This window comes from Aythya ferina (assembly GCF_964211825.1).
Source record: "Aythya ferina genome assembly, chromosome: 2".
Taxonomy (NCBI): Eukaryota; Metazoa; Chordata; class Aves; order Anseriformes; family Anatidae; genus Aythya; species Aythya ferina.
In genome coordinates this window covers 84,835,469-84,858,820 of record NC_140297.1, presented here as the reverse complement: position 1 = coordinate 84,858,820, position 23,352 = coordinate 84,835,469, and the positions used below count along the sequence as shown (strand labels likewise).

Genomic DNA, 23,352 nt, shown 5'->3' with positions numbered 1-23,352 from the left:
GTATGTTTATCAGGAGATCCCATGAGAACACCTCCTTTGTGTGCACAAAGAATGACTCAGCTGGATCACCCAGGCACTCAGAGTAGATAATGAAATGGAAATAACTTCATCTATCAACAAATTGTGAGGTCCACTGATGCCAAATTTCATCTCATTCAGCATGTCAGCCATCTGACAGGTGGCAATTTCACAAAGCAAGAGCTATGGGATTGAAAACACATAAACACACATCTTTTTACACATTCATTGTGTAAATAGAGCCTTTTTGTTTCAATCCATTTTCAATATCTATGAATAAAGCAGCTGATAAAAGATGAAAATCATAAAGGTTGAACAAGGAGTGCTCTTTCAAACTGGGACATCTGCTTTCACACTGAGTAAGGAGGATCTCTGTTATTGTAAAAAATTGCTGAAACAAAACTGAATTAAGACAATAAAATAAGAGCTTAGCTCATCTTTTTAGCCTCAGAATTAGGCAGCTTAGTTAAGTGAAAACCACATCTGTTTAATACAACAGTTATACATAATTTCATGGGATAAAAAATATCTGTTCATGTAACATCTTTTATTCTTCAGAGGGAAAAAAAAAGCGACATCTAAATGGTACTACTATTCATCCAGGCTGCATTTTGGGCAAATAGTTTTAAGGGACTAAAAGAGTTCATATATCATGAGGCCAAGTCCTCTATGGTGAGCCATGGTTTTTCTTTCCCAGAAGGGCTGAGATGTCCCTAACTGCCTGCATTTTTATTAACATGTAACAAGTGCACTCTGAAAACGGTGATAGCCAAGAAGAGAGTGTTATTTAATCTACACTGTATTTATTCCCTTATCAGTCTGCAATTAATCTTGAGCATAGGGCAATAGGGTCACAGATGTAAACAAAAATATATTCAGAAACTGTGAAAAAAAAAAAGTCTGGAGTACTGGCAGTGTCAGATGGGGAAAACTGCAATTCTAACACCAAATACTTATAAACTGAAGTTCAGAATGTAGCATTTCAAAAATATCAGACAATTGCAGCCGATCCAAGAATTTTTATGATTCATGTCAACAAATACTCTGTAGCTGCAGTCTGCGGGAACTATTTAGAGAGCAAAGAAGAAGGGTTTCCACATAAAGTGATTAAGCAAGTGAAAAATAACTGGTGAGACGATTCCATTTCAGTTAGAAACTTAAACACCAAAAGCTCCATAAATTTACTCCATAATCCTTTTAAGACCTGTCTAAGGTTCATTTTGTGGAGACTGAAGCAAAGGAAATAGCATGAAAGATAAAAGTATAGATACCTTAAATTAAAATTAGAGACTTTTGGATTAGGAGACATTTGAGCTTGTGGTTTAAGTTAGGAAGAAAGTGCCAATGGATTTGCTCAATAATCTCAGTAGTCTGCCTAGCCCTCATTTTGCTAATGCCATGACAGATCAAGTAACCATTGCCTCTCCTCACTGCTGCAACCTGTACAGGTCTGTAAGGACTCCATCTGCCTCAGCTAATTATTTCAGAACCAATTTTTAGGCCAGTATCAGGCAGTCCGTGATGGGGCATGCTAACAAACCGTAGAGGCAGGGGCAGAGGGCAGCTACTGGGAAGGAAGAGTATAAAATACAAGACCAAAATTTTCCTCTCATTCCACATTGATCTCACTCTTACTCACACTACCCATCTTTAAAATGCAAACTTTCAAACATGGGCAGGAAAAGGCAATTTGGTCCGTAATGATCGCTCAGAGGCCTCCAGGTCCTCTGTGTCACAGAGGATGGACATTTCAGTGCCTCAGACAGTTCATCAGGACCTTTCCCACCTATCTGCAGGCCAGACTGTGACCTTATCAGGCAGTAATGAAAAATGTTCTCCAGCAAACAGCCTTCTTCACCCACAGTTGTATATCTGTGTTTACTCGCCTTCTTTCCATGAACCTTTCCAGCTTTTCAATTCTTCTTACACGTAACAGTAGGGAAAAAAATGGAGGCATAATGAACAGGTAGCAAAAGGAACGGACCTGTAGTAGTTACTTGATTTGAGTGGGGCAGTGATGGGGAGTTTAAAGTGCCTTTTTTTTCCCTCACCTTCCATTTTTCCAAGCTTTCTAATCTAAAATATTAATGAATGCTCTCCACAATGCATACTCAGTTCTCACAAAATGTAGGTCACAAAATGTGACCTACAGTCACCACTCAATGCTTCTGTGCCTTCTGTCTGACTGAAACATCCCTAGTGTTAGCTCTTTCCTGAATGTTGTTCCCCAGCCCAACTCTTGCTCCCCTGCATGTTTCTGTCTCCAGTGATTCCAGTCCCTACACTTACCATGGATTGCTGTCCCTCCCTGTGACCCATTCCCAGAGTCTTCTGTATAACCAAACTTGGCTTCCACATCTCTGGTCTTTCCCCCAATCCTATTCAGAGTGACTGGTATTTATCTTCATCCATGCAAAAGAAGTACTTTGGGGCCCCATCAGAGGGAGACAACGGTGGATTGAGGAATAGTTTCAGAGAGGAACAGACAGCTCTGTTGTCTGCCCGGGGCTGCCACACGGGGTGTTACAGCTACTTAAGAACCAGGAGGAAGGATTCAGTGTCACAACAGCACACCAAGGGACCTGGCTGGTCCCTGGGACATTCAGTAGCTGATGGCTACTGCCATTAGCAGCAGCCCATACCTGCCACCCTCAGGGACGGAGGGTATGTGTAGACTGCTGGCCTTCTGCTGGTGGCATCCCCAGAAGCACTCAAGATGATCTGAACTCCCGTCAGACACCATGTCAGCTCCTGTTTGATGTAAACAGGAGTGATACAGCGATGACTGATCTATAGCTACGCAAAGACAAAGAGGATTTGGTGCAGTACAGGAAGCTGGACAAGGATAGGCAGGTTTAGGACTTAACTCAGCTGCAGCCTTCTTCGCAGTTCTGGAAGTTTCCTTACTTTTTGTCTATTTATTTGTAAGTAGAAACACGTGTTTCTGGGAAGCCAGTTTATACTGAGTAGAGACAGAAGAAAGAGAAAGGCAACAGTGCAGGAGCACTCCTCAGATGCATACAGCCTTGTGTCAGGCACAGACAACCACAGAAAACTTGAGAGAATATAGCAGGCATAAATCCGCATGTCTTTGTCTGACAATAATTACTTCAAAAAATTAATCATTAATCACTCTGCTTGTTTTGGCCCATATTAATAAAAGTTTTATGTAGCGTATGTACCTGTACATTTGTCTATTTGCTGATTCACACTCAGCAAAGATAATTAGCAAGCACCGCTAGCTATATACAGACCTCCTGTGTAAGCCACTTTCATGTGATGTGTCTTGTTAGCCTATGTCCACAGCTTTTATTTGCTAGTAAAGGAATAGCAGATGTGATATTTGGGATTTAGAGAATTATAACAACTGCCTGTGCCTGCTATGTGACCACTTTTTATAAATAATTCTGAGAAAGTCAGAGTGCGTAAAACTGAATCATAAAGATTCTGGCTACAGACACACTAATCCCCTACAAAGATAGAGCTACTCATAGATTGACTTGTTACACTGGATGCACACAGTTCAGAAAAAGAAGCTGTGGTCACATCTCTGGGCAGGCTTTCTTATGAATATTTTAAAAATCTGTCTCAACTAGTCTAGAACTGCCGTGGCTGGCTAGAAATGCTTCGTCAGAGTCAGCCTAGTGATGTAAAATACAGCTTTGCATTCAAAATGCAGAAGTAAAATAAAGTAATATTGCAAGTTCAAGGCCTCTAAATTTAGAAGATGACTGAGATGCCTTTTATGAACCATCGTTCTTCCTCTCCCTCCTTGTACACAGTGTTTGCACACAGTGCAAACCTATTCAGTGTTTGTTGTGCAGTTGCCTCATTCTCCACAGCATGACCTCAGGCCTTCCTTGCATATTGTCCAACACAGAGAAAAAAAATGGAGCCCTGGTGGATTACTCTGTGACATTCAACATTTAGTTCAAATGCACCACAAACAATGTGTTTTCTACTTGTAAACTGAGACATTTTTCTCACTTCCTCTTTGGAGACGGAAGGAATTAAGACAAAAAGTGCCTATGAAATACAAATATCATGAGATATCTCAGAGTAAGTTTTAAATTTCCCTTTATATTATATTATATTATATTATATTATATTATATTATATATATATATATTCATATATATATATTATCAAACATATATTCATATGTTTGAGACACTGCTTCCATAGGTTAGTTAGTTATGTTTGTTCTCAACACACCTGTGAACAATCCACTAATGAAAAAAAGTAGGTATCAGGAAAAGATAATGTGAATGATTTCACAGCTATGACATCAGAACTTTGGGATGCAAAAGAGATAAAGGTCAATTTTAAGTAAGATGTTGAACTGCCAAATATGAGATTTTTGTTTTCGTTTATAGCAAATACATTCTACTCATTGCTTAGAAAAGTTAGAAGTGTTCAAGATGAAATCCCCCTTCAGTATGCTGTGCAGTCTGAACCTTATCTTTGGGGTAAATGAGGCATGGACGGATAATGTTCAAAACAGGACGTGATAGTAACTGTTGTATAATGCAGTCACAAGAAAGACAAATTATGTTGTACAGACATCCTTGACTTTGTTACTTTTAACTTTGCAAACACAGTAACATTTTAACTGTCTGATGTGTCCATGATGTTTTATTCTAAATTGAGTAAAGACCACCCAACCAAAAAGGAACTCCAGCATATGACATCCTAATTGCATTTATGAGTGATTAGCAGAGCTGCAACTGTTGGCTTTGGCATATATATCTGATTCTTAATTACAACCATAAATGGCAAATAGCGATGTAGTTTCATTATGAGGGAGGCCTGAACAGAGGAATATTGGACACTGACAAAAGCTTCACAGATATTTCCTAACAATGAAAATCATCAAGCTTGCAGCTCTGTGGGGAAGCCTGCTCCCCTGTGAGCACATGCATCTGCCTGTACTCTCCAACTCTGTATTTCTTAGGGACAGCTGCTGTCCTGTCCATAACTCTATCAGCATTTCATTTCTTGAATGTCATTCTCATCACCCTGTTGTTCACTCTCTTTGCACCTATCTCCTGATCCCATGAACAAACCATCCAACCAAATTCAGCTTCCAACTCTCTGGCCTCCTGGTTTAACAAATCTCAGTTCTTATCCTGCTCATTCCCCACACAGTCCATCTCCATTGCTCCTCTTCTCCATCAGTGTTTTCCATTTGCCCACATTCCTTATTCTCCTTCCTATCTACATTCCTATTTGAGTCTTATCTTTTGGTGATACTCCTCAGAAATTTTTGTACTAGTTTTCTTCACTTACCCATATTTATTTCCATTTACTGCCCTCATCCTAATCTAACATTTTTCTTAAATTTTCACCTCTTCATCCAGTTTCTGCCAAATGCCCATCCATGCTAGCTCCTCCCTGCCATCCACCCAGATTTACTTTTCTACAGAATCACAGTATGAAGACAATCCTAATCACGTCAGTCGTTCAATCTGTTTCTCCTCACCCCCAAATGAATAAAAAAAAGGGGGATAAAACAAACAACAGAGCAAATTATAAGGGCATACATTGTTACATCATGATTTCTCAGCAGAAGATTTTGCTCAGATAAAACAACATCTTACCGAAACTGTGGGTGACATTGTTGACCCAGAAATCTTGTGTATGTCAAAAGTGAAAAATTGTCTACCGTCCCAGGACTGTCAGCTGTGAATTTTACTGCAAATCTTCTTTTAAAATAATTTTGAAAAATATTCTGACTTGTTAAAATTCTGCCTTGCAATCAATGCCTTGCTTTCACTTGGAATGATGATGACATTTCAGGTGACGATTCACCATTGCTAGAGGGGCTGTGCAGAAGGCGGTTGTCACATTAGCCCTTCCAAGGAAGAAGAAATCTTCCCCTTTGATTTTGAGGAAGCTGAATTTGGGCAACTACCTTGAAAGATGTGACTCAGTCACAGAGTACTGGGCAGCAGGGGACTGAAAAAAAAAACAAAACAAAACAAAAAACAAAACAAAAAAAAAAAGGCTCAAGGGAGCAGAGAGAAGGACATAGAGGAATACTAGAGAAAATTGAAAGGTCAAGGTAATGCCTGGAGCATCAGTAGGAGTGATGGAAAGGGCACATGCTTTGTGGCAGAATGGAACGATGTATCAGATAGGAGACTGAAAAAAGTAACGGAAAATAGGGAATTAATCTGCTTATTCAATGTCTAGGGTTACATCTTCTAACAGAGGTGTTAGCCTGTTGGGAAACTGTCTCAGTGTATGCAACTTATGAGCACAAACATTTGTAAATGTCTGCTCTGCTAATACATTGAGTGGCACGTCCCTCACTCCCTTTTGCTACTGGTTAGCCTGAAATTGCTGATCCCAGCAAAAGATCTATCCACTCACTGCACGCTTCTGCAAACAGAAGAGCTGCGACATGACCAATACACCAACCTTTGAGAAAAGGCTCCAGGTTTCTTGCTACGGCTGACATTCTCTGCATCATCCTTAAGAAGTTCACCTAACTAGTTTTGTCTGTTTACCAGTTTGAAAATTACAGCGTTAAGGTGTACCAGCTACCTGATGGCTGTGTTTAAAAAGTGACATCAGAAAAACTCACACGCCACACTACAATCCATTACATTATTTTTGCATACTGAAACTATGCTGTTTGAAAGTTACTTTTGCAGTGGTGATACTGAAGTCTTGTGTCATGACCTCATAGTATAGTACAGCCATACTGCAACTACAAAATATATTCCTTAAAATATACGCCACAGGGGTTTTGCCCACAAACTTCCAATAAAATTCTCTCCATTACAAACAAAATCAAAAATTAAATTGCAAATTCTGGGAGGCAATTTTCCTGCTCACAACTACATTGTCTTTTGCCAGCATCGGAAAATAATCAAGAAAAACATTATAAGAAAATGTACCAATTTTTAGTTTTAAAGAATAAAATGCTCCAAATACTTCTGGGTTCTGAACAGCACATTTTTAGCAACTTACTTTCACTGGCTGAATAGTCCTGTGGATCAAGTATCCCTGATTCCTGCAGTGATCTAATACAGGAGTCCACCAGCTCCAGACCAGTAGTGAGCTCATCTTCTATATCCTTCTGACCATCTGTAATAACATCAACACAAGAAAGTGAAAGAAAGGAAAAGGTAAAACCAGTTACATGCCATCATGTACAGTTACAGCTGATGAAGGAATGGAGAACACACCAAGATTACATGTTCAGAGGAGGCTGGTCGAATCTGTCCAGGAAAATTATGCCATCTTTTGAAAGTGTGGCCTTGGATTAATAAAAGCTAATTGAGAAAGCTCAGGTCTCGTCTTAAGAAAAAGCTAAAGGTGTTTAGCAATGCCCCCTCTTGAAAGATTGCACTATTTTGGGTGTCCTTTTTGCTAACCCTAACAGCTTTTGCCAAGTTCTGCCTTTTTTTTTTTTCTGTATTTTTCACATGCTAGCAATAAAAACAAAATAAACAAACAAAAAAACCACCCCTGCATAAATGCACACTGATTTCCTCTCTACCTTCTTTGGGAAGTATGACCATTCTGGTAGGAAATACATGTAGTGCTCTAATGATAAGTACATTACCTTGTGTTTGCCAGTGAAACTGCTCTTCTGTTGAACTGTAAAGAAAGAAAAAGTGTTATTTTTTTATGAAATGATTCAGTAGTATGCCACCGATATTCAGCTCTAAATCTGTTCTCAAGAAACTGACTTAAGAATAAATAATGGATTTTATCCAGTACTATTTTACTTTTTCCTTTTTTTTCTGGAATGACTTGCACAGCATTCATTCAGCAGGGCAGAAATGTCTTCACTTCTTAACTAAATAATTTAAAACATGCATGTAGAAATCACACTCTTGGTCTTAATATACAAATTACACTATTTCAAAGTAAAAATGTTAACATTTTGCACTTTTTTGAATCCTATTTGTCTGATTTTTCTTTTTTTTTGAGAACGCTACAAATTGTTTTCTCAAGTGAACAGTTACATGTGATTTCTAAATGAATTTATGTGCATGATTCCTGGTTCTACTGATCATTATGTGCATTTTTATTATTCAAATGTGCAGCTAAGTTAATTCAATTGGCCTACACAAGAGAGTAAATTTAGATACGTTTGTGCTTCCACGTACAAGCACTTAAGCTATGGAAGGTCTTAATTTTAAAACAATGAGGATGCATACAAGAGGATAGGTTAGGTAATTTTTTTTCTATAGCAGATAAAATGAAGGATATATTCAATTAGGCAATGAGAACACTTTCCTCATACGCATGATCTGCTTATCCTTCACTACAGATCTTTCTCACGTGCCAAATATACAAAAAAGTCTCAAGTTACTCAGCCAAAATCATTCTTTTAGTAACAGTGAACTGACTTTTGTAATTATGATTAAAATTTATTCTGTAGATTTTTACAAGATATTGACAGAGGAGAACAAAGTCACCTGTTGCATCTATTGGTTAAAAAAATAGAGAAAAACAAAACAAAAACACGACAAAATATTTTTAACTGTTCAAACTAAAAAAATATTTATGATGTAGAGAATAAATGCTCTTTTTAATAAGCAAATGAATTTTAAATCTCAAATTGTTTTCTCTTTTTCCAGCGGATGCTGGATCTCTTATGAATATGTGAGTACAGCTCATAGTATTTTCCATGAAAAAGAATAATGCAAATGAAATAAAATGTTTGGTTTTGGAGCCCTTTTTTTACAGGAAAATAACCTAGGTTAATTATTAATCAAATTTGATAGTTACAAAAAAAAAAAAAAAAAAGGATAATTGCCTACTTTACATATAAATAGTACTAAAAGCACATTTTAATTTCCAGCTGGCATCAGAAGTGTTAATCTGACAAATTCAAATCTATAGATCATCATTAATTTCCAAATATCTACCATCTGTGGCTTATTTTGATGAACTTGAGAGGGAATTCATAGATTAAGAAGCTATCCTTTCGATGAGACACTCAGCTAAAATGCTTGCATTCAAGTCTATTGAAGTTAATAATATTGAAGATAAACACAGCCAGAGTCTTCAGGCAAATAATAATGGCAAGGCACTGAACTGGAAGAAATTACTTTAATTTAAATTACCTTTTCAAATGTAGCCTTGACTACATTTCGTGGTGACTAGGGACAGTGGCTCTTTTTGAAATATTAATTTTTCCAATTTGAAATTCCTTTTGCCTGGTTTTCAAAATCATTGAACAACTACAGCTTCAGCTGACACACTGGGACTTGAAAGCATTTTTCCTTTCTGGAATTAGGGCCATCCGTAACGAGCAATATGCTATTTCCCACTAGAAAATCCCTATTCCAGGTGGTGATGGGTACCACCCCAAACGACACCACAAAATTCAGTACCTTAGATGGCATTCTTGCTGGCAAAACAAACTACTCAATCTTGCTGGCAACAGCACAGGGATGTAGAAGACTGCGTCATCTCATCCAAGTCAGTGAGAAAAGCAAATGAAGTCTGTGCATGAAGAATGAGCTATCATTTTCAGCAATTCCCTTTTTAAGCAGTAAATTCATATAAAATGTGGAAGTTTGTTATCGTCACAGTACAGATAGCATTAAATGAATCACTAGTGTCTGATCAGTAGTGATTGTTAATGTCACCAGTCTGATTTTCACAGAAACTTTTTAATGTATTCATCTTAGGAAAACCTAAATGAGAAGGTCTAAAAAAGGACTACAACTAATTTTAACCATATTTTGGCTCTTCCAGTTTTAGTCGGGTTCCTACTCACAGATACTGCAATGGTCTTTTAATAAATACTCTAACATACAGAGTGAAGGTAACACATTGATCAACAAACTTTTCATCCTGATGTTAACTTTGGATTCAACATATTAAAAATTTATCTGCTCCCACAAGGATATCAACATAAGGTTATGAAAAGAGTGCTGCTTACTCTAGTTAAATTTGTGCTCTTGAGCTTTTAAACAGTCCCCTATAGTTACATATTATGGGACCTCTTCCTGGTTACAAACCAATGCCTAAGTCCTGCAGACAAACACATGGAAGGTTTACCTCAAAAAATCCTATTAGCATTTTATGTAGTTTAAATTTAGGTACCCTGGTATTTCTTTGCTTTTGGTTTGGTTTTGAGCCTAACTTTTTTTTTTTTTTTTTTTTTTTAAATCTGTTTCCTGCTTTTGGCTTGAAAAGAATTCCTGCCTGAAGCAACCAAGCACGGCTTGCAGGGAATCTTTAGACTGTCGCATGGGTATGCCAAATCAGCTCCAGTGAGTAAAATCCCTTTTCTGTGCTTTTCTTTTAGGTGTTTTTCTGCTGTACAAGAGATCAGTGCCACTGACTGCATACTGACATCAAATACAAGGAAACAAAACAGAACGAAAATAACAGAAGTATTCCCTCCTTAATTATTTTTTTTTCAGCACATTCAGCAAAATAAAGCTTTCTGCTTTATAGTTTTCCTAGAGGAAAGGTCGTAAGTTCACTATTAACCACTTTTCTGCACATTCCTGTCCCTCGTTATGTAAGTTTGTAAACTACCAGCTTGGACCAAGGAAGGCGAAAAACAAAGCACTTTATTGCAAAGTTGTGAACCAAACTTTTTTTTTGAGTTTGAGGAGGGAGGAGGGAGTTTTTAACTAGTAGTACGTTCACATGGTTTATGATAACAATAGCATAAAACACTAATGAGCTGAGAATTCAAGGAAGTATAATTATTACCTCTCTGACCTGTCCCAGAACTGCCAACAGAACTTTCTGAACAACAGAAAGTTCAGAACAAGGTGAGCCATGTGTGACCATCAAACATCTTACCCCACAATTTACAGGAGTCAAAAGCCATTCTGGTGGCTTGCAAGAGAATGTGAAGTGACACTAAAATATTACTTTCCTGGACCATGCTCACATATTTTTGTAAAAGTAACCCTCATGGGAGGCAAACCAGGGGTAAGGAATACTGTTGATCACTTTGGCAGAAGAAAAACTGCCAAAGACATTCTCAGACAGCTTTGCCATGAGGCCTGGGCAAACACCCAAGGATTTGCTTTCAATGCAGGTGCCAGGGAACAGCAAGGGCAAGCTATTTCATGAGGACTAGGAGCTGGGAGGTGATGGCAAGGCAGTGACCTCCAGGAGATGGGGTAGTACCTTGAGCCAGTTAATCCATGTCAGGTTCAGGTCCTGAGTCGGCGACCAGAGGCAGCCCTGGTTACACACACAACTGTTAACATGGCACTTACAATGCAGGCTGTGGAAATGCACTTTCATTATCCCACTAAAATTCCTCAGTCACATGCACATTAGGGCATGTGATTCAGTCAGGACATGTGATTTCAGTTCAAGTCACACGAAAGCACACAGTAGCAAGGACATTTAAATCTTGGTAGGAAGGGATGCAGGTCTTCTCTGAAGTCATTCTTTCTGGCACATCTCTTGATTTATCAAGGAGCTCCCATACATGCATGGAGGGCAAACACCCACTGCTATATTCCTTTGACTATCCAAGAAATGTTTGTGTGCTTCTTTATGTGGTGAAGTCATTCAGTTTACAGTTGTCATTCAGTTTTTGAGAAAGTGCTACAGTTTATCTGCTATGCAAAATATTTCTTTTTATTGTTTCCTAAAACAATTCATGAAATTATATCTAACCCTACTATACAACAGCTATGAAAGGATTTTTACAAGGAGCTGTATCAGCATATGATCTTTTCAATTATTTCAGCAATGGAGCCACAAAACATATCTGTATAGAATTTACAGGCAGATACTGTCTCACTGATTTTTAAATTGCTATTCTGGATGTTCTCATTTGTGGAAGGTGGTAGAAAAAAATATTCAGAGGTATTTCACAAGAGGAAAAGAGGTTGAAAAACATTAATACTCCATCTCAAGCAAAGGCAAAGCAGCTCTTAAATCAGCAGTACATTTTATTAAATATTTTGCAGATAACTTAGTCTTTACCATCAACTGTCTGGAAAAGAAAAGAGACAAGAGCAAATTTTAATGTTTTACATGAAATAATCCCCTGGAAAGGTACCAACCCCCTAATTACAATAGAAAAGGTCACCCCTGTATGCTATTTTTTTGGTTGCCCAGCATAAAATTACGTCAAAATTTCTAACTGCAATAGTCACCTCTATAGATGTGACACAGTAACCTCTTTTAAATCACACTCTATCCATAGCCAGATACGGCATCAACTTTGCTATCAGATCAACAAGTCCTTTTGATGGTCCAACAAACCTAATCCAATTGTCTACAGTGACCATGGAAACTGGAAATAAATAAATAAATAAATAAACAAATAACCCCACCTCTTGAATGTACCAGTACTTTAATGATCACTGCCCTTTTCTACCCTCTGAATTTCAAAGTGACTTTTAAAACTGTTATGGAGTTTAAGTATAGCTTAAGATGCCAGAAAACAGTTCTGGTGGTTATTTCCGCATCTGTATTCGAAAGACACTGCTACAAATTCCTACAGGGAGAGGGGATTGTCCATTTTCTTTTTCAGACAACTTTTTGTTATTCCCTAGGTTTTACAGAATCAATAGCAGAACTTTGTGGCTCTGCTATGAGTGTTTTGTACTTCGCTTCAATGATGAAGTGAAATATTCACAGCCAATTTCCAGTAGACTCAAAGACAAATTTCCAGTAAGGTCCCAAGATTGATGTGTTCTTCTACATTTAACACTTGCAGAAGTGTGCAGATATGCTTTCCTTTAAGAGCTTTTTTTTTTTTTTAACTGCTCCAGTCCTGTTTATACCCACTTTTCCTATACTGATTATGCTTAAAAATAACGTGCTATTTCTTCTTACTTAAGTGGGATTTAACATTCAATGTGCTGCATTTCGAAGAGCACTATTTAACTACAGAGCATGCACTGAAAGCCAGGAGAAGCACTTTTGCTTTCTTCCCAGGGTGCTGCTGACGGATTTGCAAAGCAGGCAGCAAGGCTGCTATTGAATGGAGAGAGCGTAATATAGACCATTTCCCTGGAGTTTTTACCCTCACTCCTGAAATGGTCAATAAGAGTATCAATTACAATATATTTTTGGACCTCTAAGTTGCAGGAATCGTTTCTCATATACCAAAACACACCTCAAAAACATTTACTGCAGTTTTGATTGAACGTGGCCACCTAGAAACAAAATGCTACTTAGCTTGCCAAGCCATTTAGCTTTCTTTTGTTTCAGTTTTGCAGTTTGTTACTTGCGTGACAGTGAAGACAGATTTTTTTTTCACAGAAGAAGCCTGTGAAGCTCTGCTATTCAAAGGGGAAGAATTCAGAGGACAATACATGTGAATACTTGTTATATTTTACTTAATTTTAAACTTGGAAGCAATGACAGCATTAGGGAAACAAGTATTATATGATTCCCTATTCTTCCCTACATGTCTGTTTATGGCCTGTATGGGATATAACGTACTAGGCTAGGTGGACCCTAATTCTGAATCAATAAAACCATTCTCATGTTCTTATTTAGAGAAACTAAAATCAAATCAAATTACTTGTGTAATTTCCCTTTATTAATTAATTATGAAAAAGGATGATGGTACACAAGTAGTAGGAATTGGCTTAAGGCTGTATTTCTGCTAAGATAATAGTATTAGTTCTTCCTGTTTACTTCAATGGCTATCTTTATTTAAGAAAGGAGCTCACTTTCAAAACTGCACTACCTGAACAGGAGAACATTAAAAATTTATCGTGCCTCTACACGATATCAGTTTAGACAGTGGTACACTATTGTATTTGTTCAGCCCTAGTGAAGGTATTTGGATCTGATCCAAACAAGCATCTAAACCACAGAATCACAGAATAGCTGGAGTTGGAAGGGACCCACGGGGATCATCGAATCCAACTCCTGGCTCCACACAGCACCACCCAAAAATCAAACCATATGTCTGAGAGCACTGTCCAAATGTTTCTTGAACTCCATCAGGCTCAGTGCTGTGCCCACTGCCCTGGGGAGCCTGTCCCAGTGCCCGACCACCTCTGGGTGCAGAACCTTTCCCTAACCCCCAGCCTGACCCTCCCCTGTCCCAGCTCCATGCCATCCCCTCGGGTCCTGTCGCTGTCCCCAGAGAGCAGAGCTCAGCGCCTGCCCCTCCGCTCCCCTCGTGAGGGAGCTGCAGGCTGCCATGAGGCCTCCCCTCAGCCTGCTCTGCTCGGGGCTGAACAAACCAGGGGGCTTCAGCTGCTGCTCCTGTGTCTTACCCTCTAAACACTTCACCATCTTTTTAGTCTTTCTTTGGACACTCTCTAACAGTTTTATGTATTTCCTATACTGTTACATCCCAAGCTGTACACAGTGCTTGAAGTAAGGCCACATCAGCGCAGAACAGAGCGGGACAATCCCTTCCCTTGACCAGCCAGCCATGCTGTGCCTGAAGCACCCCTTCAAACTGATGCACCCTCCCCACCCTGCAATGAGGATACGGTTGGCCATTCTGGCTGCCAGGGCACACTGTTGACTAATATTCAACTTGCTGTCAACCAGAACCCCCATGTCCCTTTCTATGGGGCTATCCTTCAGCCTCTTGTTCCCAGTTTTATGTATAGCCAGGGTTGTCCCTTCTCAGATGCAGAATCTAGCACTTGCTCTTCTTAAACTTCAAGTTGCTGGTGATTGCTCAGCCTTCTGATTTGTCAAGATCTCTCTGCAAGGTCTCTCCACCCTGAGGGAGTCAACAGTTCCTCCTGGAGTAGTATTAGAAAGTGTTTGAGAAATAAATCAGAAGCTGCAAATTACAGAAATGCAATTGTGGATAGGTAGAATGACCTTCACCTTGAGGCAAGTGAACAACCCGAAAGAAGAAAGTAGGTCTGGTTCCTTCTTTCCCTCCTCCCTCTTACCCAGTCATTCAGGTATCAGAGCACTCAAGTACAATGTGATAGAACTAGATATGATTTGGTTTTATTCACCTGTGAGAATTCAAGCCAATACCTCATTTGTGTGCAACCATGAGAAGCTATTCCCTATCTTTCCTATGAAACCTCAATCCTATATGCAAAATAATATTTTTTTTAAGGAGCTCATTATAAAAGATGTCACCATAGTTACCCTTCCTTTGCACCAATGTTTGAAAAATGTCTTCAGAAAAAGGGTGCAAGACAGTAACACAAAGTTCCTCTTCTTATCAGACAAACTGCACAAAAATACCCTTCTACACAAGGCTTAATCCTTAACATGCACATCGAGCCAAGAGCCTCATGCTGACCATTGCTTTAAGTAAATTATTTTAAGCATGACTACACTTTTTTTTTTCTTTTTTTTTTTTTATGACCATTTCAACCACACTATTTGTTTTGTATTGTCTTTGATAGCTAATAAGAAAGTGGTTTTCTCTGTTTCTTGAGGGGTGATTCATTTCGAGCTCAGCACTTCCTCAGGGAAATGCTGCAGACAGAAGCCAGACAGCCTCTACCTTGAAGAAAGCACGTTCCATGCAGAACACTCCCAACAAACAAATAGCCTGTCACTTTGTGAAATCACACATCACAGCCCTTCCCAGTTCCTCTCCCTACAGCCTCTTCATATTAGCTTCCAAGAAACCTACCCCTTTGCTTTCTCCTCTTCCCAGTTAAACAACCCTCTCTTTTCCTTTCCATTCCTTCTCCCCTCCTACAGAAGAAAACACAGAGGCAGGATGTTTCTTTTTGCTTGGCTGGTTATTTTGCTGTTCCCTTTCCCACAGCTTATGCCTGTTATCAGCTCCTTGGGCCAGGAGCAAACTCCTGTGCCAAAATACAGGCTGGAAGTCCCTTGTAACTAACAAAAAAATATTCTTAATATATGGTCTGAATTTTGAGATTGAACAGATTGTATGGTGATTCTGGCAGCTGGATGATTGTTACATGACTTAGTACACACACAACTGCCCGAGTTAATACCTCAGATCACCAGAAACACCGAGCAATGGAGAAACAGCCTTTTGAGAAGCAGGCAGTACAAGAACCACATACGCAAGGAATGATGGGTCTTGAATTTACATTTCAGGGGATGAATGTAAAGGCAGCAGAAAACTACTTTCTAACCTCAGCTGTTGGATGGATGTAAAGGTAATTCAGACTATTAGGTGGATGTTAAGCAGCTGAATCAACCCGTGAACAATTGATATTGATTTATGAATTCAACTATGGGAGTGAAAATTCTTATTTGTAAACTGTCTGCTGGTATACAAAGCCGACAAATTATCCAAAATGGCACATGGTAATAATGGCTATTTAGCTATATGGATAACCTTTAATCACACATTCATTACTGAAAATGACTAAAATTATATTAATGCAAGCTGACAAAAAGTAAATGTAACCTTCAGACAGATCTGTAGTTTTGCCTGATAAAAATACAGTCTCTTTATCTGAGCTTTTTTCCCTCCTAAGGCTCAGAGGGGGGAAAAAGAATGTTTCCTACGAAAATAATATGCAGTTATTAATTTCCTACCAGTGACTAAAGAAATAAAACAGAGGTGATACTACTCATAAGGCAGACATTTGGTAAAGACAGATGTAAGAAACACATAATATTATTTTATTAACTATGTATGCATTAAAGAGAATATTCCTAAAGGGTAAAAGGGTGTTCTTGTAGCAGCTTGAAGAAATGATCTTCCAGAGACCACACCAGTAATACTGAGAACAAAAATATTTTGCATTGGCTTTATTCCTAGCAGAATATTACAACATAAAATGTTGTAATGTTGTCTTGCCATTTGACAAGAGCAATTCTTTGCCATTTTTTTGTTTCATTAACAAAAGAATGTAACCACCTTTCTACTTAAACATATTCTAGACCCAGAACATGAAGTTTCATTGTATGGTTCAGTATAGAAACTTTTCATTCTGGTGTATGTACATAATCTACACATTTCAATACTGAGTTAAAACTTAGCAAGAGAACTTCAGTGATGTGCTTTTCTGCTACTGTGCTCACTGACTTGCAGTTTAAGGTCTGCCAGACAGGTACACGATGAAGGGCTGCACTAGTAACAACAATGAGATTCAAAATCCAATCAAATCAAAAGCCAAATGCTCAGTTGATCCCTGAAGTTCTGCTAATCACTTCTTTCCTCCATCTGGCTTTCCTATAATGCTCAGTGCCTTCATAGTGAAACAAGTACCAAACTTGTCTGCATCTCTAACCATGCAGCTGATTTTGCAGCAGCTTAATAGCTGGCAAATTTGTTTTCCTAAGACTTCTAACTTTGTTTCTCTTCCTTCTGCTTTGGGCATTCATTCATGAAAAACAAGAGCATACCCCTGGATTTCCATATTATTGTTCCTTTAAACTGCCAAAAAGACTATATTTCTTGCCACAAACACCTGGAATTGTGAAATTCATATTACACTGTAAGTTTGGTTTTGATCTTTTATTATTTTTTCCTATGTAAATGGGACCAATGGCTAAAGTTATTTGTTACCTAATTACCACAAACTTTTCTAATGCAAATTTGGCCCTAATAACATTAGGTCTGGTAACCATTAGGTTACTAGACAGGTAGCATAAAGAATATTATAGGTTCTCATGTTGAGTTCTCCCCAAAATCCAGGAGGCTTAGCTATCACTAAGCCACTTTTATCACTTGTAAAAATTTAAGAGACCAGTTATTCTATCACCTCTAGTAGAACTGAGGTCATATCTCAGAGGTTCTCAATAGCAGAATTTAACTGCTGAGATGGCTTGTTTGATAAAACCAAATTCTACCTATCGGCATCCTGAAAGCATCTGAAATTAGAAATGTGGTAACACTTAGAAGTGTTAAGACAGGGCACTGATCTTCATTCTGCTCAAGGGGCCACTTAGTACTTTCTGGAAAGTCTGCATAATTATGCAGCAAAATGTTTAACTCTAGTAGGTTAAATAAAAGCACTAATTTTCTCCGCTGACTCTGCTGAAAAAGCAGACAAGGGAAATGAAACACAGATCTCAAGTACCTAGCTGAGCTTTACATTGGCAGATAGAGAATCACACTCAATTTTTAAAAGCCCTTTGTTTTGGTGAAGTGATTCCTGGATAACAGTAAAATTAAACTCTTGGCCACGTAGGCAAATCTCTCTTACGGATTTCTTAACATACCTGTTCAAAACAATTCATTAAAAAAACACTTTCTTCCCCATGGCTGGCAGAGTCCAAGTTTCAAAGTTTCATACAGCTCATGCCGCTAAGCAATCCTTATGCCCCTCCACATGTTCTATCATCAAAAATATACATACATGAAATAGAAGTAACCAGCTTTGCATTTATCCTTCTTTTTTTCTAGTTATCCAAAATGAATCTTTGGAGTTTCGCTACTGTGCTATCCCATCATCTTAGCTATGCAAATCCTTTCCCTTTAAATATCTTAATCTAGCTTTAAAAGCTGCTCATAAAATTGAGAAGTATTTATTTTTCTACTTGTTCAGTCAGTGCATCTCAGAAATAGTCCAATCAAATGCAAAATCTGCTTCCACAGGCAAAACGGAGCTTATATGAAAAGAAAGGAAAAGGAAAAAAGAAAAAGAAAAAGAAAAAGAAAAAGAAAAAGAAAAAGAAAAAGAAAAAGAAAAAGAAAAGGAAAAGGAAAAGGAAAAGGAAAAGGAAAAGGAAAAGGAAAAGGAAAAGGAAAAGGAAAAGGAAAAGGAAAAAGAAAAAGGAAAAGGAAAAGGAAAAGGAAAAGGAAAAGGAAAAGGAAAAGGAAAAGGAAAAGGAAAAGGAAAAGGAAAAGGAAAAGGAAAAGGAAAAGGAAAAGGAAAAGGAAAAGGAAAAGGAAAAGGAAAAGGAAAAGGAAAAGGAAAAGGAAAAGGAAAAGGAAAAGGAAAAGAAAAAGAAAAAGAAAAGGAAAAGGAAAAAGATTTTTTTCCCCTGAATAAGAAACACAGAAAGTCTCTTCTGGACTTGACAAAATTTCTCACAGTATGTATGTGCTAAAGCTAGTAGTCAAAAACAACTAAGAAAGCAATGCGTTTTGTAGTCGTTTTGAGGAAGGACAGTCTTTGAAAGTTAGCATAAGGACAGTCAGTGTTGAAAGCTGAGACAGAATTTTACTCCCAATCATTTCATTCAACGTCCTGCTAACTTGCACTGATTTGGAGGTATGGCCATTCTTCAACTGCTAGAAATTGTGTCCACATCCTAATGTGTTTGCATTTCAAAGCCTATAATGTGTATGGAAAATAAATAAATAAATAAAACACCTTATAAATAGAAATAAAACTTACAAATAAAACACCCACCAATGAAAAACAACATTAAGAATTTCTAGTGGTTAAGCAAATTAAATAAATTAAAAATACAACAAAATAAATCCAGTACAACCCCAAAATGACTGCAACCAGGGCAATTTGTCAGTTAAGATAGGACTGGAAAAAAAGGCAATTAGATAGAGCCAAAAATTATGTCTAGCCTCTTCAACAGTGTTCTACAGAAGCATCATGGTAAAGGGAGTTCAAAGAACACGGTATACTCTACATTCCATGATGAACTACATAACCTCCATGTTCTAAACAGACATTACAAAGCATTGTGCCTGTTTAAGACAAGGGAAAAGAAAACAACCACAACCCAAGTCTAGTCTGACTATTAAAGTTTAATAATTTGCTAATAATTAGAACTGTAATGGCCATGAGGAAAACAAATACATGCATACTAAGGCTTCACGCAGATGGTAAAATTAGGTGGTAAAATTTTATGAGATTAAAAAAAGGAAATACAGGTCTAATATATTTGGAATTCTACCAGGCATTTAACCCTGGTGACATTGCTGAATCTGATGACATTGCTGAATTAATAGCTTAAAAATAAAGTGGGAATCATTACAAGATTTGAACAGAAGGCATCAAAATGGACAGATGAGACAACCAGTAGTGTTAAGGTGAAGTCGAGCATCAGGGAAATGACACAGAATTACTCAAATATCAGTCTTGGGGTTGATCTTGGAATGAACTTTTCTCCAGGAGTGTTTAAGGCAAACTCATCCAGTTTGAAGATGACGCAAGATCAGTACCTGAATTGTACTAAACCAGTCTTCTGATAGCACATAAGACTGGACTTATTGTTTCTTGGGTTAATTTCAGATGAGTTTCTTCCTTCTTCTTAGACAAATACTTTTTCTTTTTCTTTTTCTTTTTTTTTTTTTTTTTTTTCATGATGAAATGGATTTTAAACAGGTTGTTGAAAAAATCACAGGAATTCTGAAAATACTTTATGGTCATCTACAAAATGAAACTTACCATAGCAATACAACTTCTATTACTCACAAGTCTTTAGTAAACTACTCCAAAATGTACCGTCAATAATGCAGATAGACAAATGGAAAGACAAAGAGGAGACAAAGGTTTACTGTAATTACTACTACATGCATAAAACAATAAGTCAAAACTTTATTTTGTCTAGTATGCTCATTAATTTTTCATTCAGCATGGAAACATTGCCTGTAATTCAAAAGATGAAAAGCACAGGACAGCCAAGAAAGAATATCCACAAAGTTATGTTTCAAACACAGACATTTGTTTCCATAAGCACCACAGTACATGTACGTGTTCCATCTGCACATTACAACATATTTTCATCTTCCAAGATGACAAATACTAGTTAGTTTCAATTCCACATTCCAGGCTTCAAGGAAAAGAAATGCCTCTAGTCTCTATCATCAAGAAGAGCTCTTCACTTACACACGTGTATGTGAATATCTATGTATATGTATACATGCATAGATGTATACGTAGAGGTGGCATTGACCCATATAGAATCTTATCTGTGTCTGTCTTTACATTAAATCTACCACTTCATATATTTAAGTCTGAAACAAAATTTAGTCATTAAAAAGAATCTGAATGATTCCCTAACACTTATTTCCCAAAGTTAATCTTCTATTTATCACGATGTTTATATCTTGCAGCTCTTTATAAAGACTTGTACTAAAACAAATGCTAGTAGACAAATGGCATGTGAAGTTCGGATGATGCACACTAATATATGATTAACATTTTCAGTCCTCTTTTTTCCTTAAGTCATTGTTTCACTAAGAGTTTAAATTCAAAAACTTGTTTTTCTGCAGCACTCTGAGCCACAAACATCCTTCGTGTTTCTGTATTACAATAAAATGTCTCCTTAAACTCATGTGCACTACGAAGTCTGCTTTTCAATAGCAGAAGCACTTTGAAGAATTAGTTTATAATTTAAAAAATGATTCTCCTGCACAGGAACATAGGTACTGCTGCATCACAGACTGACTACGCTATGTGTCAGATAGGTGCCAGGCAGCTGCAAGGCACAGAGTTGGGTACACTGTGACAAGAAATGACCTCCATGTGACTGCCAGCACCATCACCTGCCTTGTAACAGGGAGAGCTGACCCCAGCACTGGGGGATCCAGAAACCCCCAAGCACACAGGCGAACACACTGTCAGTATTGGGAGAGAAGGATTAAGCTTGCCCTTCTTATCTTCCCACTAAATCTACATGAGAAAATTTTTCCCAAAGCAGATGGCATTTGTAAAGGTGGTGGCTTGACTGCCTATTTGTTCCTGTCCTCTGCTACCCAAAAAATAGTCTTCTGATAGAACTGCAAGTTTGCTGGTGACTGCATGTATACTAGAAGCAGCATCTTCCTGGAAACCTTTAGCATGAAGGCTTTTAAGAAAACAATCTGTTTTGCTTTGCTTTTTAGAACAATTATCTCCTCTTCCCATTATGTTTTTTTTTATTTTTATTTTTTGAAAAAGCATTAATGGAACTTGAAAAAAAAAATCATCCTGGAATCACAAACAATATTTATCCCGTGAATAAACATATTTATATTCAACTATTCATGTGTTTTTTAATTTCTTCCAAAGCAGTTCAGATTTTACCCAACTCAGTAGGAGCTGAAGAAGGCAAGAGGCAAACTGAAACACAGGCAGTTCTGTCTGAACACCAGGAAGCACTTTCTTGCTGTGCGGGTGACAGAGCACTGGCACAGGTTGCCCAGAGAGGTTGTGGAGTCTCCCTCCTTGAAGATCTTCAAAAACTGCCTGGACACGGTCCTGGTCAAAGGACTCCGGGTGACCCTGCTTGGGCAGGGGGTTTGGACCAGACAATCTTCAGAGTCTCCTTCCAACCTCAGCCTTTCTGTGGCTCTGTGAAGGTAGATTACTGTGCAAGTATGGTGGCACTTATGATGCTAAAACTGATGATTTCTTAAGAGACTTGGTTCCAAACATATGAAGCAGGTATGTTTTGAGTATGTCAATACTTACATTAAACACATAAATTTCACTTCTGTAGACTAAGACCCAGTGCAACCTGGAAAAAGCATCTGTCTTGGCCGGCTTGTACAGTGTTCTTGGCATTACCAATTCTGTCCTGCTAAGCAGGACACTTCTGTGTCTACATTATGTGTGAGATACCTGGCTGCATTTATAGTCCAGCCTGAAGCTTCAAGGTCACACTTAGGAAAAAGAGAAGGGAAATGTAACCCTTATTTTTTTTACTTCTAAACTGTGAAAATATAATCTGGAATCCCAGGAACAGAAGAAGAAGAATCCAAACCATCTTCTCAGCGTTGAACTGCATTTTCAGTGAAGTATTTCAAACAAAAGGATTGTTTCAATCTCCTCTTGAGCAGAGGGCAAAAAGACATATGTGGCACCCTCTGAAAAGCAACTGAAACTCAACAACAAGGCTACCTTCACTGCAATTCACTCGTTAGAGCTCTGACACAAGGCATGCATGTGACAGACAGGGCAACCTTTCTCACGGCTGCAGAAGAATAACCTGCCAGGAACAAACAGGGCATTATCTGAAGTGTCTGACAACAGATGGACTTCTTTCCCTTTTTTCTTCAAGCCCCAAGCTTATATTAGAGAAAAGAATAACCTAATGTTTTGGTTATAAAAAGGAAATACAAATCATTCCTTCTCAGTCTATTCAGTTGCTATAAGGCATTTGACATAGTTGTTGTGTGTGGCAAATTCAGCTTCATGGGGGCTGCTGACTATGTAGTTTTCACTTATTTTCCACAAGGCTCAAGCTTATCTGTTTACACAAATGAGTTCAAAACATCTGCCCCAATGTTTTATGAAAGCATCACCCACTTGAAAATGAGTCTGTAGAAAGCCATGCCCTACCATGATGTAGATTGCACCTGCCCTGAATTCTCACTTCTTTAAGTAACTGTATCAGAACAAAAGTAAAATCATACATTATGCAAACATCTTTCAAAAGAAAGATATTTTTTTTTTGAGCATACACTGTTACTTGTCATCTAACCACCTTTGTCTTATGTGGGAAAAGAGTCACTACTTATCAGAAGGAATTAATTATGACATGGCTTTATTGGGTGGCCTTGCTGACAGCATTTTGTAGATATACATTAGTATGTGACTAATTTGGGTT

At 38.0% G+C, this 23,352-nt stretch overlaps 1 protein-coding gene across 5 annotated transcripts in view; it reads right to left on the bottom strand.

Moving 5' to 3' along the window:
• The window catches only part of CTNND2 (catenin delta 2), a 642,859-nt gene that overhangs the window by 297,197 nt on the left and 322,310 nt on the right, over nt 1-23,352 (bottom strand). For all 5 annotated transcript variants that reach the window (XM_084509612.1, XM_084509610.1, XM_084509611.1 and 2 more), the window contains 2 exons: nt 7,595-7,629; nt 6,997-7,113 (listed from right to left, as the gene is read on the bottom strand). In XM_084509612.1, the coding sequence (XP_084365738.1) occupies nt 6,997-7,113; nt 7,595-7,629 (152 nt within the window). The remainder of the gene's footprint in view (nt 1-6,996; nt 7,114-7,594; nt 7,630-23,352) is intronic.